The following is a 20,775-nucleotide window of genomic DNA, read 5'->3' as shown; positions in this document are numbered from 1 at the left end:
CACCATGCCCAGCCATGTAGTATTTCTTGAATGAACAAGTAATGTAGGGGCCAGCAGTTTTCTTCAATGGATCAAGGTATCCACTGGCTCAGGAAAACAAAATGCAGGGAAAATCTGCTTTTCCAAAGAGATGTATTATTTTTCATATAATTGAGGCATATAGTAATAATAACTACAACTGTGTTTGAGCACATACTTAGTGCTCTACAGGTAAAACTCTGCTCTAGATGTTTTATGTATTAGTTAAGCCTAATGAAAATGCCCATATTATTTAAACCTCAACATAATATATAAAAAAGAATTATTACTCATACTGTACAGAAATGAGAAAGGAGGTTCAAAATGATTATTTATCTTGAAAAGCCAGGATTAGAAGTCTTATCTGTCCAATTCCAAAGACTGTATTCTTTCGACTGTGCCTTTCAATAGATCAAAGCATTAAAAAAAAAAAGCGGGGGGGAAATGAGTACTTGGGCTACTCAAGAGAGCACTTCAGCCTACCTAGGAAATTCATTTATCTAACAAAGATTTATTTACTAAGCACCCATCATATGCCAAGCACCATGACCAGCAATGGGTGACAGGTACAAAGGTATTAGTAACAAACAAGGTAGAAGGATGGAAGGAAAAACTAATGTTATCTGGCGAAGTCAAAGAAATCTTCTGAGAAAAAAAAAAAAACATCTGGGTGAGATTTGGAAAAGCAAAATTAAGGCCAGGCATGGTGGCTCATGCCTGTAATTCCAGCACTTTGGGAGGCCAAGGTGGGTGGAACACCGGAGGTCAGGAGTTCAAAACCAGCTTGGCCAACATGGTGAAACCCAATCTCTACTAAAAACACAAAAATTAGCTGGGTGTGGTGGCATGTGCCTGTAATCCCAGCTACCCTGGAGGGTAAGGCACGAGAATTGCTTGAACCCGGGAGGCAGAGGTTGCAGTGAGCAGAGACTGTGCCACTGCACTCCAGCCTGGGTGATAGAGCAAGACTCTGTCACAGAAAGAAAGAAAGAAAGACAGAAAGACAGAAAGACAGAAAGACAGAAAGACAGAAAGACAGAAAGAAAGAAAGAAAGAAAAAGAAAGAAAGAAAGAAAGAAAGAAAGAAAGAAAGAAAGAAAGAGAAAGAAAGAACGAAAGAAAGAAAGAACGAAAGAAAGAAAGAACGAAAGAAAGAACGAAAGAAAGAAAGAACGAAAGAAAGAAAGAACGAAAGAAAGAACGAAAGAAAGAAAGAAAGAAAGAACGAAAGAAAGAACGAAAGAAAGAAAGAACGAAAGAAAGAAAGAACGAAAGAAAGAAAGAAAGAAAGAAAGAAAGAAAGAAAGAAAGAAAGAAAGAAAGAAAGAAAGAAAGAAAGAGAGAGGGAGGGAGGGAGGGAGGGAGGGAGGGAGGGAGGGAGGGAAGGAAGGAAGGAAGGAAGGAAGGAAGGAAGGAAGGAAGGAAGGAAGGAAGGAAGGAAAGAAAGAAAAGAAAGAAAAGAAAGAAAGAAAGAAAGAAAGAAAGAAAGAAAGAAAGAAAGAAAGAAAGAAAGAAAGAAAGAAAGAAAGAAAGAAAAGAAAGCAAAATAAGAGCTTATCAAGTAGACAGAGAGACAAAGGGACATCCAGACGGAACAAACAGAAAGTATAACGGCAAAGAGGTATGACACAGCATAGCATATTCTGGGAAATAAAAGCAGATCTTCATTACTGGAACTTAACTGGGAGGCAGTAGTGGAGAATTAAGAGTAGAGAGCCAATAAACCAAGCATCAGCAGAGTAGGCTCCAACTTTGACAAAGAGCATCACTCAAACAGCCTTACCCTACAGACCATTTTTCCTGCCAACTCATTCTTTAGTCATCATTAGGAGAAATCCTCCGTAAATGAAAGGCAGTTTTAGTAAAGAACCTAAGGAACTGAGATCAACTCTTTACCTGAGAGATCAACTTCTTCCCAAGAAAGCTGCACACATCTTGTGGCATTTCACATGAAGCACATATAAAAATAAGTGTTTTATTTGTAAGTTAATCTTCACTATTAAGTGTAAGGTATCAATACTGGCATTTTATTGATAAGGAAACTGAGGTTCAGAAGAGTTAGTTGTCCAAAGCTACATGAAGCCTTTTCCAACCCAAAATCAGAAGGCAGATGTGACTCCAAAAAAAGATATAAGAAATAAAGAATCTAAACTATGAAGTCTCCCCCAAAGACTTAACAAATAGAGAATTTTAAGAAATATTTAAAGCTTAGAACACATGGGGGAGCTGCAAAGAAGTAGGGGAACTAAGATGAGAAAGAATATTTCATTACCCTTAATCTTCTCAATAGAAAACTGATGTTATTCTCATCCTAGCAATTGAATTCCCAAAGCCATATATGGCAAAGGCACACCAATCATAGTAACCTACTGGATCACAGAGCAAGAAGTATTTGATACCTCCAGATAAGTAAAGTTTCATGCAGAAGTTCACATGTGAATTGAGACCTGAAAGATAAAACACTACTGACAGACAAAGCTGAGGTATGGAGGACATTCCAGGCAAAAAGAACACTGAATGTGAAGGCAAGAAATGCTTACTGTATTTACAAACTGAAAATAGTCCAGCTTATAAAAACACATGAAAGAGTCCCATATTTCCATATGGCTCCCTCTTACCTCCATCATGTCTCTGCTCAAGTCACTTGATCAGAGACTTTCCATGACCACCCTATACAAATAGTATCTTCCCAATCCTACTCTATATATTACCCTGCTTCAATTTTCCTCATAGCACTTATGACTTCAAGGCATATACGTTTGTTTATTTGTTCACTATCTGTCCTTCATCCTTCCCCTCAAGTAGAATGCAAGCTTCTTGAGAATAGGGACTTCACATTGTTCACTATTATCCTCAATATTTATACTAGTACCTGGCACACAGTAGGCTCTTGGTAAATACTTGTTAAAGTGAGAAAGTGAGGCTTGTGAAAGAAGTGCTTTGTAAGTGCGTAGTAAGGAGCCTGGCTTAATTCGATGTCTAATAAACCACCTTTGAAGGAGGTTAACAAATAATCATTAAACCCCTTTAATGAATGATCAGACACATATTCTGAAAGATCACTCTGACTGCAGTATGGAAGATGGACTAAAGAACAAAGTAGACCAGGTGCAGTGGCTCACACCTATGATCCCAACACTTTGGAAGGCCAAGTCAGGAGGATCGCTTGAGGCTAGGAGTGCAAAACCAGCCTGGTCAACATAGCGAGATCCCGTCTCTACAAAAGAAAAATTTAAAAATTAGCCAAGTAAGGTGGCAAGCATCTGTGGTCCCAGCTACTGAGGAGGCTGAGGCAGGAGAATCGCTTGAGCCCAGGAGTTCAAGGCTGCAGTGAGCCATGATTGTGCCACGCTGCACTCCTGCCTAGGTGACAGAGCAAGACCCTGTCTCAAAACAAAAACAAAAACAAATGAAAAAAGAGCAAGGCAGAAGAATTGTTTCAAGAACATGGTATGGTGGAAGATGGAATGAAGAACAAAATAGAGGCTGAAGGAAGAACAATTATAAAGCCACTGAAATAATTCAAGTAATATGTGACAGAGGTCTGAATTGAGGTAGTTTGACATTGTGTAACTTTTAGTGAAAAAGTTGTGATTAAAGAAAGGCAAAACAATGTTAAGAACAAACTTTTAGGCCAGGCATAGGCTCACACCTGTAATCCCAGAACTTTGGGAGGCCGAGGCGGGTGGATCACTTGAGGTCAGGAGTTCGAGACCAGCCTGGCCTACATAGCAAAACCCCATCTCTACTAAAAATACAAAAATTAGCTGGGCATGGTGGCGTGCGCCTATAATCCCAGCTACTTGGGAGGCTGAGGCAGAAGAATCGCTTGAACGAGGGAGGTGGAGGTTGCAGTGAACCAAGATTGCGCCACTATACTCCAGCCTGGGTGACAGAGCGAGGCTCCATCTCAAAAAAATTAATTAATTAATAAAGAACAAGCTTTTTCCAAAGTTTACCTGGGAGTTGGAGTCTGGGAATCTTTCACTTTCAGTAAAATCACAGAGTCTGATCCTAAATAAAGAAACACAAGAGCATTTCATTAGTAATAAAACTCCACAAAGTTATACTTTCTAGATATCTTAGTTTAAGTTTCCATACTTTGCTGTATTTTATTTCCACAAAAATAACATAAGAACAAAGGTCAGATGGGAGAGAAAGAGAGGTAAGTCCATTGTCACTGAGAACAGAAATAGGTCTTTGTGAAGAACTTGCTTCACAAATAAGAAAGTCCCTGGGAAATACAAGCATATTGGCCCTTCAGCATCTACTCCTAGGCTGCACTTGCTCCCTGTGCTTCCTGTCTGTTTCAGGAGAACAAGAAAATGGCAGGATTCCTTAAAAGTCTTCATGGTAGTCCTCCATCTGCAATTTTGGTTTCTATGGTTTCAGTTACTCGTAGTTAATCATGGTACATATATATTAAATGGAAAATTCCAGAAATAATTAGTAAATTTTAAATTGCATGCCATTCCAAGTAATGTGATAAAAATCTCTATCCAGCTCTATTTCAGGCATGAAATCATCCCTTTGTCCAGCATATCCACATTGTATGCACCACCTGTCATTTAGTTGTCACCTCAGTCATCAGTCTCAGTATAGCAGTGCTTGTGTTCAGTAACCCTTACTTAATAACGTCCCCAAAAGGCAAAAGTAATGATGCTGGCAATTCAGGTATGCCAAAGAGAAGGTGTAAAAAGTGCTTCCCCAGCCTGGCCAACATGGTGAAACCCCGTCTCTGCTAAGAATACAAAAATTAGCTGGGCATGATGGCTCACACCTGTAATCCCAGCTACTCAAGAGGTTGAGGCAGGAGTAGCACTTGAACCCAGGAGATGGAGGTTGCAGTGAACCAAGGTGGTCCCACTGTACTCCTGCCTGAGCGACAGAGTGACACTCAGTCTCAAAAAAAAAAAACAAAAAAACAAAAAACCTACTTCCTTTAAGTGAAAGGGTGAAAGTTCTTGATTTAATAAGAAAAAAGTAACATTTTCATTATAGTGTATTGTTATAATTTTTCTATTATTAGTTATTATTGTTGATCTCTTACTGCACCTAATTTATAATCAAAAGTATGTATGTATATTATGTGTATAGGGTATAGTATATATAGTATACTCTCCATGGTTTCAAGCACCCACTGGCTGGGGGTGGGTCTTGGAACATATCCTCCCCCCACAGATAAGGGGGAACTACTGTAGTTCATGATCTACAATGAGACTGAATTAGGTGAAAGGAGGAAAGGGGTGGAGGAAAGGAAGAGGGAAGGAAACTGGAAGAAGGAGGGAAGGGGGAGAGGGAAGGAAATATCACCCCAGGAGGTATCTAAAAAGTACAAATTTTATCATTCTATTATGTATTTTCTCTGTTGAATACTACTCAAAGGCAGGAATCATGTTCTTCTAAAGTGCTATGATTAGATCCTCAGAGTATTTATTAAATGGTACAAGGAAAGTAATTAAACAGTGCAATGTAGTATATTTGTTTCAATTTAGTTGTATAATATCTGCAACACAATGTATGTTTCTGAGGTTAAAGGAGTTTGGTTTTTTTGGCTTTTTTTTTTTTTCCTTTACAGTTCTCAGTATATCACCTCACAAAATATAACAAGAGTCTTCATGGATATGTGTAGCTATATAATGATGCTGCCAAAAAGTTTAATCCTGAGTGAGAATTCTCATAAAGTGACAAGTAGATAAAAAAAACAAAACTCAAACAACCTGAGAAAGGAGGGGAACGACTAGTGCTCCATCTATCAAAAAATCCCTGATGTTTAACCATTTAACCTAAAACTTGTTTTAAGTTACATACCTAAGTACGTACCATAAATTGATACATAATACATACCTAAAGAAGGGGAAAATTAAGGAAACAAAGAAATCTATCACAACAAAACGTTAATTAACTGGAATGCAAAGAGAGTGAATATTTCAGTTAGTTGAAAATTAGGTAGAAAGCTTTTTGTTTCCAATGCTGACAATCATTCTAAAACGCACAAACCTAAATACTTAAGCTTCAATATTTATCTGATGTTTCAAAACTCCTACAACTTCAGAATTCTTACTTACCACTGTAAAGTCATAGAAACAGAGAAAGTGCTGAAGCAAATGGGCTGAGTATATATACTCTGACTCTAGCCTCTACTTAGAAAGTTAATTGTTTAAATAAAAAGTATCAAATCATTTGCATCTTGAGGTAAGAAAAAAAGAATATCCTATTTGTGGGTTTAATTTACTCATAGCATGGTTAATTTTTTTTTTTTTTTTTTTTTGAGACGGAGTCTCGCTCTGTCACCCAAGCTGGAGTGCAGTGGCCGGATCTCAGCTCACTGCAAGCTCCACCTCCCGGGTTCATGCCATTCTCTTGCCTCAGCCTCCCGAGTAGCTGGGACTACAGGCGTCCGCCACCTCGCCCGGCTAGTTTTTTGTATTTTTTTAGTAGAGACGGGGTTTCACCATGTTAGCCAGGATGGTCTCGATCTCCTGACCTTGTGATCCGCCCGTCTCGGCCTCCCAAAGTGCTGGGATTACAGGCTTGAGCCACCGCGCCCGGCCAGCATGGTTAATTGAATCATATGTATTTAAAGTATGGAAGTACATGTCTTACAAGTTCCATATCCCTTATCCAAAATGGTTGGGACCAGAAGTTTCAAATTTTGGATTTTTTTGACTTTTGAATATTTGCATTATACAATTTGAGCATCCCAAATCCAAATATCCAAAATCCCAAATGCTCCACTGAGCATTTCCTTAGAGTATCATGTTGGTATTCATAAAGTTTCAGATTTTGGAACATTTTGGATTTCATATTTCCAGATTCGGTATGCTCAAACTGTGTATGTTTATTTATATGTATATTACAATGTTGCCTGTAATAGAGCTAATAAACAGTTAATTGGCTATTAGGACTAAAAATGTAGTTATATGATACCATGTTTACCTTCAGATTGTGTATTTGAAGCTGCTAAGTTATCTGGCTGATGTGGAACAGAGTGGTGATGATGGGGTTGATGAAGAGTATCAGAATCTTTGGATCCAAATGCAACAACATCTGGGGTATAAGAAGAGAGGGAATATACACTGTGGGACAGCTGTTCCTGGTTAGTTAAAATGCTGGCAGATCCAGATGATGAAGTATCAGAGCCAATGATCTGAGATGCACAAGAGTTTCCATTTTTAAATAGTGAGTCTTTCAAAGTATTTTTACTGGAACTAAGACATCGAGACCTAGCAAGAGAAGAATATTGTTTCAATATCAAATAATAAATTGTAGAATTAAATTCATCTGAAATATGCTTCTGTGACTCACAGGTGTAAAGGAAAATGTGTGGTAGGTTTGGCTATAGAAAACTGTTTCCCTGTGACCATCTGTAGCAGCTGTCTGTAAATCTCTCTTTCTTCTTCTTGAACTGTCTATAAAAACAAACAAACAAACAAAAAAACAGTTTAAACACATGCAATAAGGCAAGTACTTCTCAAACCAGCATGTAAATGGAATCCTAGCTCTGCCAAAGCTCAGGCAGAATCCTTAAGATAATTAAGAATTACGGGCCTGACACAGTGGCTCATGCCTGTAATTCCAGCATTTTGGGAGGACAAGCGGGGAGGATCATTTGAGGCTAGAAGTTCAAAACCAGCCCAGTCAACATAGTGAGACCCCAACTCTACAAAAGAAAAACTAAAAAAAACTGGCTGTAGTGGCACATGCCTGTGGTCCCAGCTACTAGGGAGGCTGAGGCAGGATAATCACTTGAACCTGGAAGGCAAAGGTTGCAGTGAGCGAAGATCGTGCCACTACACTCCAGCCCGGGGGCAGAGCAAGACTCCATCTCAAAAAAAAAAAAGAAAAAGAAAAAGAAATATATATATAAAAAATTATCAAATGTGTAAAAGAGAGGTTGAGTAAATACCAGATAATATACTTTGAAAAATTATGGAATATATATTTAAATAATAGTGCAGAGAAGCTATAGGCTATAAAACCATAAAGGCAGCAGGTAATCACTTCTGAGTCAAAAAAGAGTCCCAGAAATAAAGGGCCTCTAAATTAGGATTCCAACAAATCCCTTGATTCCTGAAACCTGTTAGAAAAATCACAAGGAAGTAACCAGAATAGTCCAAAACAGTTGGAGTGGAATATCTTGCCAACAGTTTCCTATTTTATTTAAGTGCAGTTACTTTCCAGAGACAATTTTCATCTCCAACATTTATTTATTTATTTTTCCTTTAAGCCCCAATACTACATTTAGGGAAAACCATATACTTCATAACATTCATTCATTGTCATGCACACCTACTATGCTCCAGTCACTAAAGATAATGAATGCATCGAATAAAATAAAGTTCCTGTATTTATGGAGATTATATTGCAGTGAAAGGAATTAAACAAAAAATTAGTCAGGTAGAATGCAGAAAATTAAAGGGTAAGAGAATGGAAAGTTATGGAAGGAGAGCAGCAGGAACAGGTAAGATTTCTCTTAAAAAGGTGGTATTTCCGCAGAAACCTAAAGCCAAGGGAAGAAGTCAGTCCTAGAAACATATAAAAGAATATTCCAAATAGAGGAACAACAAATGCCAAGCCCTGAGAGGGAAAGGTGCTTAATGCGTTCCAAAAACAGTAAGGTCCATGTGAATCAGAAGAGTAGGAAGAAATGAAATCACCTGACAGAGAACCAGATTATATAAGAACTTATAACTCTGGCAAAGCATCAATTCTATACAGGTCCCATGACTCAATGGGCTGTGTTCACTAGCACTTACTAATATGCCCTGGCAATTTATTTTTAATCTTATATACAGTTTAATACAACCACCAATCCTCACAAAATAATTTTAAACATTATGTCAGGGTTAGCGGCATCTTGTACCGTGATATTTCAATATGTGCTGGGACTACAGGTGCCCGCCACCATGCCTGGCTAATTTTTTGTGTTTTTAGTAGAGACGGGGTTTCACCGTGTTAGCCAGGATGGTCTTGATCTCCTGACCAGCCCAGGATGGAGTGCCGGGGCGCCATCTCGGCTCACTGCAACCTCCACCTGCCGGGTTCGAGTGATTCCCCTGCCTCAGCCTCTGGAATAGCTGGGACTATAGGTGCACGCCACCACACCCCGGCTTTTTAATTTTTAGTACAGACAGGGTTTCACCATGTTGGCCAGGCTGGTCTCGAACTCCTAACTTCAAGTGATCTGCCCACCTTGGCCTCCCAAAGTGCTGGGATTACAGACATGAGCCACAGCACCCAATATGTACGGGTTTTTTTGTGTGTGTGTGTGTTTTGTTTTGAGACGGAGTCTCTGTCATCAGGTTGGAGTGCAGTGGCACAATCTCGGCTCGTGGCAACTTCCACCTCCCTGGTTCAAGCCATTCTCCTGCCTCAGCCTCCCGAGTAGCTGGGACTACAGGTGTGCACCACCACGCCCAGCCAATTTTTTTTGTATTTTTAGTAGAGATGGTGTTTCACCATGTTGGCCATAATGGTCTCAATCTCCTGACCTCGTGATCTACCCCCCTCAGCCTCCCGAAGTGCTGAGACTAAAGGCATGAGCCACAGCACCCAGCCACCAGTATGTATTTTTTTAACCCTTGGTCTCCTCCCACTCTCTCGTCTTGTAGTCCCCAGGGTCTACCACTCCCATCTTTATGTCCATTTGTACCCAATATTTAGCTCCCACTTATAAGTGAGAACATGCGGTATTTGGTTTTGTTTCTGCATCAGTTTGCCTAGGATAATGTCTTGCCTATGTTTTAACAGTTTTGTTTTCTTGGTATTGAGTTGAGCTCCTTATATATTTTGAATATCAACCCCTTATAGAATGGATGCAAATATTTTCTTCCAATCTGTAGGTTGTCTCTGTACACTGTTAATTGTTTCCTTTGCTTTTTAGTTTGATGTACTCACATTTGCCTACTTTTGCTTTTGTTGTCTGTGACTTTGCATGCAAATCCAAAAAAATCAGTGCCAAGACCACTGTTGTGTAGTTTTTCCCATTTTCTTCTAGCAGTTTTAGAGTTTCTAGTCTTAAAGTCTTTATTCCATTTTTAGTTGATTTTTGTATATGGTATAAGGACCTAATTTCATTCTATGGAAATACAATTTTCCCAATACCATTTAGTGAAGAGACTGTCCTTTCCCTTTGTGTAGTCTTGGCACCTTTGTCAAAAATCAGTTAACTAGCCATATAACAGGTTCATTTTTTTTTTTTAATTATACTTTAAGTTCTAGGGTACATGTGCACAACATGCAGGTTACATATGTATACATGTGCGATGTTGGTGTGCTGCACCTGTTAACTCGTCACTTACATTGGGTATATCTCCTAATGCTATCCCTCCCCCCTCCCCCCGCCATGACAGGCATAACGGGTTCATTTCTAGGTTTCCTATTCTGTTTCATTGGCTGATGTCTATTTCTAATACCATGCCGTTTTAATTACTATAGCTTGGTAGTATAGTTTGAAATCAGCTAGTGTGGTAGCTTCTTTTTTGTTCTTTCTGCTCATAATTGCCTTGGCTATTCAGGGATTTATGTGGTTTCATATGAATTTTACCATTTTTTCTATGAAAAATAACATTGAAATTTTGATAGGGATTGCACTGAATCTGCAGATTGCTTTGAGTAGTATGGCCATTTAAACAATATTAATTCTTCCAATCCATGAACACAGAATAGTTTTCCATTTAATTGTATCTTCAATTTCTTTCAACAATGTATGTTTTTCAGTATATAGGTCTTTTAATTCCTTGGTTAAATTTGATTTTTTTTTTGAAGCTATTGTAAATGGGATTGTTCTCTTGATTTCTTTTTTGCACAGTTCATGGTTAACAGTGCATAGAAACACTACTAATTTCTGTGTGTTGTTTTGTATCCTACAACTATACTGTATTCATTTAATAGTTCTAACAGTTTTTTGGTGGAGTCTGTAGGGTTATATATATACACACATATATATACACACACATATACACATATATACATATACTATATATATATACACACATATATACACTGTATTCATTTAATAGTTTGAACAGTTTTTTGGTGGCATCTGTAGGGTTTTCTATATATAAGATCATGTTGTCAGCAAACAGTGACAATCTTATTTCTTCCTTTCCCAAAATAACACATGTAACTTTTTTCGCTTTGCCAAAATGAAAGTTACCTAAAACTTTAAACAAAAATCTTTTTTGGACCATCTGGTACTATCAGTAAAAGAAAACATCTTTCTCTGTTAAATTACTTGTTAAACTGTTTTTTGTTCTTTTTGTTAAGCACAGGGGCTCACACTTATAATCCCAACTCTTTGGGAAGTCAAGGCTTGAGCCCAGGAGTTTGAGACCAGCCTGGGCAACAAAGTGAGACCCTGTTTCTACATCAAAAATTTTTAAAAATTAGCTGCATACTGGCGTGTGCCTGTAGTTGCAGCTACTCAGAAGGTAAAAGAGGGAGAATCACTTGAGCCAGGAAGTTGAGGCGGCAGTGAGCTGTGATTGCGCCACTGCATTCCAGCCTGGGTGACACACTGAGACTCTATTTCATAAAATAAAATAAAATAAATTAAAATTTTAAAAAGCCCTAACTGTTCTTTACTGAATAAGAAAATTAGGGGCTGGGTGCAGTGGCTCACTCCTGTAATACCAGCACTTTGGGAGGCCGAGGCGGGTGGATCATGAGGTCAGTAGATCGAGACCATCCTGGCTAACATGGTGAAACTCCATCTCTACTAAAAATACAAAAAATTAGCCGGGCATGGTGGTGCCCGCCTGTAGTCCCAACTACTCAGGAGGCTGAGGCAGGAGAATCGCTTGAACCCTGGAGGCGGCGGTTGCAGTGAGCCAAGATTGCGCCACTGTACTCCAGCTTGGGCAAGAGAGCAATACTCCGTCTCAAATAAAAAAAGAAAATTAGGATCTTAAGAGGAAAGGAAGCAATAATTGCATAGCAGGATAAAGTTAAAGAAGCTAGCTAATGTTACATTTTAAAACCTGAAAAAATACTAAGACGAGTGTTTTGAAGTATAAAAATAATTAAGGTGCTGAATTATATTTTTTTAAAGGGACAGAGTCCTGCAGTTAAGTGATGTTTCTATAAAAGGCTCCATCATAATGGGTGCTGACGAGTTGATGGGTGCACACGCCAACATGGCACAGGTATACATATGTAACAAACCTGCACGTTATCCACATGTACCCTAGAACTTAAAGTATAATTTAAAAAAAAAAAAGGCTCCATCATAAAAGAACTGTAAAATTATAAAACTTTAATAGAGAGCACAAATAAATTTTAGGACACTGATAAACTGTTTTGTTATAAATTACCCCCAATAACTTTATAAATGCTCCTCCTAATTTTCATTTTGTTTAAAGTAATAACTTTATACCATATAAAATATGAAAAGTGCAAATTTCAATAATTTTCTGAGTCCCAAATGCTTGACTTATGACAAAACTGTAAAGCATTTCTAAGAAAAGTATAAAACCATCACTGTCACCTATTACAAAAGTCCAGTATCTTAAAACGTTGCTCAATAATTTGCAAAGAAGCATATCTAGAAGCAACATGTAAATGAAAAGAAACTACTTGTGTTTTTGCCATTTTACATTTTTATTGTCACAAGTATTTTCTCTTTTCCAAACAGAACTTTATATCCTCTATAACAGCACTGTCTAACAGAAATTTCTGTAATAATAGAAATGTTCTATATTTGCCCTGTCTAATATGGTAACCACTAGCTACATGTGGCTAATGAATACTTAAAATGTGGCTAGTGTCACTGAGCAACTGAATTTTAAATTTGAATTTGAATTAATTTAAACAGTGCTGGTGGCTAGCCATTACCCTACTGAATAGCACAGCTTTTTGATGTTGCCTCTTGAGTCAGCCATTCTGCACAGCCACTGCTTGCATATACCTAAATTCTTCTTCATGTGTTCTCTTCAAACCTCTGTTGCAAGACTGAGCAGTGCAGTGGTGACATCATCTTAATTGTTAATTTTGTAGAAGACTTCATATTCCTGAAGTTGACGGACAAATCCGGCATTAAGGTTAATCATCTTCCTTTAACATAACCAAATGTACCTCTGTTGAGGATCCCAACGTTTCATGGAAAGTGACTTTTCATCCAGTTTGTAAGTTCCCATCAATAAATTTAGTCCCAGGGTTAAAAAGTATTATATCTGAATTATTTGTAATATCCAAAAATAAACATCTAAATAAATTTGTTGAAAGTTTGATAATAAAGTTTGGCCCAGTATTTTGTATTACTCATGTTATATGGCTTATTCTGTAGTACAGGTGGCTCAACTTTCATACTAGGAGAACATAGAACTAAAAACAGGCAAAATTTCCTGCATCACTTGTTTCATAGATTAGATTCTTAGCTTCTTCTTTGAACTACAGGAGGAAGGCAAACTCCAGCTTCATGTTCTCCATTGACCCGACTAGTGGCCTGGAGGGCTGTTTGGAAGGGTAAAATTGCCCAAGCAACCCCCAGTCCTCAGGCTGGCAGAGGAGGCAAAAGGAAGAAAGGCTGAACAGTCCACAGAGCTGGTGGGTGAATGGCAAACTTACAATGAACACAGAATTAAAGGATCCTGGTGAGACCGAGCAACAGAAACATGGGGCAGGGGAGAGTTAGGAGCCCTGTACCCAGCTGTCATGCTGCTGCTGTCTCCTCCACAAAGTCTCTCTGTACCCTTTAGGCTGTCTAGACTCCAGCATAATCACAAACCCCACAACTCCGGTAATTATTTATGCATAAAATAATTTAAATATAATATAAAATTCAATAGCATAAAAGGTATAATGAAAAATAAATCTTGGGCTCACTTTAGGAGCACATATACTAAGACTGGAACAATATAAAGATTAGCATGGTCCCTGTACAAAGATGACATGAAAATTTGTGTAATGAAAAAAAAAAAAATGTTTATTTTTTAAAAAATCTCCTTTTTATCATTGTTGTTCAGCTTTACCGCCAAAGGCAAATGTTGCCAGTTTCTTGTCTATCCCTTACCCTGCTAAATGACTTAGTAGTTCTGCCACGCTCCACTTGATTGTTGGTTTTTTCTGTTTTTTTTTTTTTTTTTTTTTTTTTTGAGACAGTGTCTTGCTCTGTCACCCTGGCTGCAGTGCAGTGGCACAATCACAGCTTACCGCAGCCTTGAAATCCTGGGCTCAAATGATCTTCCTCCTTCAGCCTCCTGAGCAGCTGGAACTACAGGCACCTGCCACTATGCCCAGCTAATTTATTTTGTAGAGACAGGATCTCACTATGTTGCCTAGGCTGGTCTCAAACTCCTGGCCTCAAGCAATCCTCCTGCCTTGGCTTCCCAAAGTGCTGGGATTGCAAGCATAAGCCACCGTGCCCAGCCAAACGTTTTAGATTCAATACAAACTTTAAACCAAAAATATGAACAGCATTTTTACTAACCATATCACAAATAATCGAGTTTTGACACCTAAGAGATCACTGATTACCAAATTATGTAATTATTTAGCATGTAATGCTGTATTCTTGACTCCATACTCAGTAAGCTTCATTGGGCAGGAACCATATTGCTGTGTTGGACAATAGAAAGCATACTTGACCAAACCTCCTCAGAAGTTCTCGGTTCTAGGCCTGCCATTTATTGGTCATGTAACCTATGACTCTTATTTTCCAAATCTGTAAAACATGACTATTACCTCATCTCTACCTATTTTGCTGAGTTAAAAGGATTAAAAACAATAATACACATGGAAAATACACTGGAAGCACTAATGCTATTTAAATATAAGGTAATTATTATTCATATGTATCTCCAAGCAACCATAGCAATTAGACGTACATTAAATATGTAATCTAACAGACATGTGCACACATTCTGTCATGTGAATTATATGCTATATTATATTCATGAAATTGACTTTTCTTTTAGGTTTACTGAATGAATATAACAACCCAAGTGTCAACAGAACATCTTTCTTTTCAGGAGTCTGTAACTTCAAAAAAGGTCTTACTCATAATAAAAGGATATAAATTGTTTAACTAGCTTCTTGATTTTTCTCTTATATTGAAGAAAAATTGTTCCTAGTAAGAACAGGTATTTCATCAAATTAAAACAAAAAAATTTTTTTTGAGATGGGTCTCACTCTGATGCCCAGGGGGGAGTGCAGTGACACAATCACAGATCACTGCAGCCTTAACCTCCTGGGCTCAAGCAATCCTCCCACGTCAGCCTCTCCAGTAGCTAGGAGTACAGGCATGAGTCACCAAGCCTGCCTAATTTTTATATTTTTTGCAGAGCAGGGTTTCTCCATGTTGCCCAGGCTGGTCTCGAACTCCTGGGCTAAAGTGATCCACCTGCCTTGGCCTCCCACAGTGCTGGGATCATAAGCGTGAGCCACCTCACCTGGACCAAAATCAAATTTTATCAAAAACTGCTGAGGAAGACTAACAGTTTTTCCACAGAAGACAAGGGTTTAGGAAGGGTCTAGCAAAGATCAAAGAGAGAGAGTTTGATGTATGAGAAACCATTCAGGCAACACTAAAGATTAAGTCAAGTCAGTTGTACAGCAGGAATAGAAAATATAAAAGTAAGACAAATAATGAAGTCTTGATAAAACATCTCTTTAATCTCTTTAGAATAGATGATAATACTCAAAAAGAGTAATTCAGACAGAAAAAGCACAGGAAGGATAAAATAGAATGGTTCTTAAACATCTAATTATTAATAGGGAGCAAACGGCTCAACGTAGGGAAAGATCCTAACTTTTAGTAGCTTTTGTCACAGGTTTTCCTTACCTCTTCTGCTGTACTAACATGTCGCCTCTGAGTTTTCTTGGGGCTCAAAAGGCTTCGACGACATGAACCACTCCAAGAAGGACTTGGAACAGGTTTAATAGGGAAAGATTTTTCATATGCAGATACATGGCAGTGATGGTTTGACTTTCCCGCAAAAATGTTTGATAATCCACTAAAAAAAAAAAAAGAGTTTGTAAGAAAGATAAGAACAGACAATAAGTAAAATAAATCTAATCTAGTGATTATTTTCACTTTCAAAATATAAAACCAACCAAACAAAACAGGTAAAACAATAGGTGGTACCATTTGAGGGAAATATACGATAAATGAATAAATGATATATAAGGATGCTGCATCAGGTTCTGCCACTTAAAAGATCTTACATTGTCAAAACACAAAATTATCAAATACTTAAAACTGTATTTTTAGATCCACAATCTAGAATTTCTTTTGGTCAGGAACAATATAGCTTTGCGGTATGACAAAGCATAACAGATTAGATGTCTTCAAAAGACCTGGGTTCCAGGTATGCTAAAAAAAAAAAAAAAAATACATTTTCTATTATTCCCTGTACCCGATACTCAGCCTATTGGAGGAAATTAAGATTAAATATGTAAAAATGCATAAAGGCTGAAGCCTCTCAACTAAGCTTTTAAACTGAATTTTAAAATTTCCTTAAAGCCCAACAGAGGGCTCCCGTCCTTCATTAAAAACAACTATTAGGCTGTGTCATTAAATTCTCCTTCTGGCCTATTTACTTCCTCTGAAGAATTTTTTGTCTCTTTATACCATCTAAGGGGAAGAACTGGCAAATTGGCATGAAGAATATTGTGAACTCAAAAACCCTGTCTCACATCCAAGGCTTACTAATTTTGAGGTTTTTTTTTTTTTTTTTTTGAGATGGATTCTTGCTCTATCACACAGACTGGAGGGCAGTGGCACGATCTCGGCTCATGGCAACCTCCACCTCTTGGGTTCAAGTGATTCTCCCGCCTCAGTCTCCCCAGTAGCTGGGATTACAGGCACCCACTGCCACAACCAGCTGATTTTTGTATTTTTGCAGAGACGGGGTTTCACCATGTTGGCTAGGCTGATCTTTAACTCCTGACCTCTGGTGATCTGCCTGCCTCAACCTCCTAAAGTGTTGGGATTACACATGTGAGCCACAGCACCCAGCCAATTCTGAGTTTTTCTATGTGCTCTTTTTCATCTATCATTACCTGGAAAGTTTGAGGTACTTATTCTTAGCATAATAAATTTTCTTTTTTCTTCAAGACTCAGACTACAGAAACACAGCTGAATATTCTAAATTCAATGAAATCAACTCTTTAAAATCATTATATGTGTTCTGAATCCAAATCAGACAAGATCTAAAGAAAATCAAAAAGTGCACAATTCTCTTTAAGTCTTCTTGGGTTTGTACATGTGTTAAGAATGGGGAAATGAGAGTGGCTTCTGGTGCTCTGGGGTGAGCTCTGCCCAGCTGCGAGGATGGCGGAAAGAGGGAAGCTCATCACAGTGATGGGAGACGAGGACACAGTGACTCGTTTCCTGCTGGGCGGCATAGGGGAGCTTAACAAGAACTGCCACCCCAATTTCCTGGTGATGGAGAAGGATACAACCATTCATGAGATCGAAGACACTTTCTGGCAATTTCTAAACCAGGATGACATCGGCATCATCCTCATCAACGAGTACATAGCAGAAATGGTGCGGCAGGCCCTAGACGCCCACCAGCACTCCATCCCCACTGTCCTGGAGACCCCCTCCAAGGAGCACCCATATGATGCCACCAAGGACTCCATCCTGCGCAGGGCCAGGGGCATGTTCACTGCTGAAGATCTGCACTAGGGTCTTCGTGTGAGGACTCCTCACAGCCCTCAGCCCTTCCCTCATTTCCAGGCCTCTCCTCAGGCTTGCCATCAGCCTTCTTTACATTTTGAGCCTCTAATTTCCAAGTCCCTGCCCCTTCCCACTCCATTAAGAGGCTAGGTGAGGCACTTCTAGGTTGCTGGGGCTCTGCTGTTAAAATCAAGGCTGGTTAAGAAACAGGAAGCCTGACCACCTCTCTCCACTACCTCTTCCCTGTGCTGTTACACATTGTCATTGTTGACGTTAAATTAAACTCATATTCTTGCTTCTCTCAAAAAAAAAAAAAAAAAAAAAAAAGAATGGGGAAACGAGCAAGGACTTAAAATTTTAGGAACAGGCTTGTTTTCTTAGGATGAGTGGATGCAGCTAGGAAAAGATGGCAAGGGCAGTGTAATTGTTTGGTAAACACATGATGGATTCTCCACAATGTCTTCTGTATTTGTGTTTCCCAGAGTATGTGTGCACCTATGCATGCTTTTTAACATAAAATATTACTCTTCTAAAGAAACAGTACAGGCCGGGCGCGGTGGCTCAAGCCTGTAATCCCAGCACTTTGGGAGGCCGAGGCGGGTGGATCACGAGGTCAGGAGATCGAGACTATCCTGGCTAACATGGTGAAACCCCGTCTCTACTAAAAATACAAAAAACTAGCCGGGCGTGGTGGCGGGCGCCTGTAGTCTCAGCTACTTGGGAGGCTGAGGTGGGAGAATGGCGTGAACCCGGGAGGCGAAGCTTGCAGTGAGCCGAGATCACGCCACTGCACTCCAGCCTGGGAGACACAGCGAGACTCCGTCTCAAAAAAAATAAAATAAAAAAAAAAAAAAAAAAAAAAAAAGAAACAGTACAAGGGCATCCTGCAATGCCAGAAAGCAAGGGTGTTACCCAAAATCAATAAGCTAAGGTCAAACAGACAGAGAAGCAAGCTTAAGGGGCTTCCACTAGCCAAATTTCTGAGAATGTGAGCATTAAAAGTATAACAATTATAGTGGATTGCAAAACACTGAATCCATAATGACACTAAAAAAGGAACAGACAAATTCATCTGAAACATATGAAGTGTCTATTTTACAAAAACCTTGCTTTGAAAACTGGTAATGAAAAAGTAAAATCTAATCATTTATCCTGCCTTTCCCATAGGAAACACATTTCAGACACTCTAATAGCTCCAGCAAAGGAAAAATGCAATCAGAATGCCAATTAGGAAGTGTAGAAGTGATAAAATTAGAAAAATATTATTTCATTAACTGTTATAAAACTATTCAGTTAAGTAGTATCAAATGATATTAATTATTAGGTGATGGCTGATGTGAAATTCATCATTCATATAATGCCAAAGTAACATTATTTAGATTACATTCAAGTCACAGGGGAAAAACCTAATTGTACAATTAACTACCAGATTGTCAGTTCCTCAATCCAGAGGTCAGTCTAGTATCATGAATAATAGAACCAAAACAAGATACTGTTTGTTTTTCAAATGTGATAAACGCAGCATCACCTTTTAGTCACATCAAAAACCTAGCTTATAAAAAATACAGGTGATTTTTTGACAAAATAATGATACCATGTGGAAGCAACCTGTCAAATCCAAAAACTAGAACATGATACAGAAAAGTCATGTCATTTAAAAAAAGGAGGCTGAGGTCGGGCATGGTGGCTCATGCCTATAATCCCAGGAAGGGAAGTCAAGGAAGGCAGATCACAAGGGTCAGGAGTTCGAGACTAGCCTTGCTAATATGGTGAAACGCCGTCTCTACTAAAAATACAAAAATTGGCTGGACGTGGTGGTGGGCACCTGTAGTCCCAGCTACTCAGGAGGCTGAGGCAGGAGAATCGCTTGAATCCAGGAGGCGGAGGTTGCAGTGAGCCGAGATCACACTACTGCAGAGCGAGACTCCGTCTCAAAAAAAAAAAAAAGGAGGCTGTTCTAGTTATAAGAGACAAAGCCAGTAACTTCCAGATGCAAAACCAAACTAACTGGGTCAACTGAGAAAATTTAAATATGACTTAGGGTATAAAATAAAATTTACAAAAGAATATGTACACTATGAACTCATTTTGGAAAAAAGTAAAGTATGTAGAAGGATATGCACTGGGATATTACAGAGTTGATCTCAGGCTGGTGGCAATATGATGTTTTTATTTTTTATTTTTCTTAACTATGTTTTCTAAATTTTTCCAAAGTATTTATACTATTTCTGTAATAACATTTTTTTTTTAAATAACAGTATGGCTTTATTGCATTAAAAAAGCCACCTGCAAAATGATGCATAGAGAAAATCTTTAATGAAGACAAAATAATATCATACATTTAATAGTATACATAACATATATATCATACTATATATGAGTAAGAAACAGTAAGAAAGAAACAGGTATAGGAAAAGGTTTGGAAGGAAACACACCAAGGAGAAGGGATTGGGATTGTGGGTAGCAGTCAAGGGATCTTCAGCTTTGTTGGTAACATATTGATTTCTACAATATGAGTGTATGAGTGAATTACTGTATAATTTTTTAAAAGTTAAGTGAGGAACATGATCCCAGGGAGTACTGACACATGTTCCTGGAGTCCATGTGTATAATAAAATAAAAGCCATCTTGTTGGCTTCTATCAACACCACAAAGCTCAAACTTGACTAAACAGTACATTAAATGATCCCACATTCCTAAAATACACCAGGGCAGAATTTAAGTAGTCATAAATACTATTTTTAAAAAGAGATATTTACTAATATAATAAATACTATAATAAATAATAATATAATAAAATACCTGAGGGAAAAAGTTTCTAAGCCAAATTTCATCTTCCTTTAATAATCCATGTAAGTTTTGTTAGGTAGAGCTTATGAAGTTGGAATAACTAGGATAAAGTTCTCTATGACTATCTTTTTTGTTTTTTGAGACGAGGTCACTCTGACACCTAGGCTGCAGCTATAGTGGCATGATCTCAGCTCACTGCAACCTCTGCCTCCCAGGTTCAAGCGATTCTCCTGCCTCAGCCTCCCGAGTCGCTGGGACTACAGGCACACATCACCATGCATGGCTAATTTTTTTGTATTTTTAGTGGAGACGGGGTTTCACCATGTTGGCCAGGCTAGTCT

The 20,775-nt window shown here is 38.5% G+C and overlaps 2 protein-coding genes and 1 non-coding gene across 11 annotated transcripts in view; 2 read left to right on the top strand and 1 right to left on the bottom strand.

Moving 5' to 3' along the window:
* Positions 1–20,775, bottom strand: part of LOC105492926 (SUMO specific peptidase 1) — a 66,543-nt gene that overhangs the window by 29,617 nt on the left and 16,151 nt on the right. For all 9 annotated transcript variants that reach the window (XM_071071805.1, XM_071071808.1, XM_071071809.1 and 6 more), the window contains 4 exons: positions 15,803–15,974; positions 7,327–7,430; positions 6,958–7,244; positions 3,978–4,032 (listed from right to left, as the gene is read on the bottom strand). In XM_071071805.1, coding sequence (XP_070927906.1) covers positions 3,978–4,032; positions 6,958–7,244; positions 7,327–7,430; positions 15,803–15,974 — 618 coding nt within the window. The remainder of the gene's footprint in view (positions 1–3,977; positions 4,033–6,957; positions 7,245–7,326; positions 7,431–15,802; positions 15,975–20,775) is intronic.
* LOC112428678 (U6 spliceosomal RNA) lies at positions 13,838–13,947 on the top strand. The gene has a single exon (XR_003020735.2). It is a non-coding gene; the product is annotated as a U6 spliceosomal RNA (small nuclear RNA).
* LOC139356802 (V-type proton ATPase subunit F) lies at positions 17,294–17,653 on the top strand. Its single transcript, XM_071071868.1, has one exon. The coding sequence runs from the start codon at positions 17,294–17,296 to the stop codon at positions 17,651–17,653; it is 360 nt and encodes a 119-aa protein (XP_070927969.1).

The sequence above is a fragment of the Macaca nemestrina genome, chromosome 10, assembly GCF_043159975.1.
Source record: "Macaca nemestrina isolate mMacNem1 chromosome 10, mMacNem.hap1, whole genome shotgun sequence".
Classification (NCBI taxonomy): domain Eukaryota; kingdom Metazoa; phylum Chordata; class Mammalia; order Primates; family Cercopithecidae; genus Macaca; species Macaca nemestrina.
The sequence above is the reverse complement of the archived record's forward strand: the minus strand, read 5'-3'. Positions and strand labels throughout refer to the sequence as shown.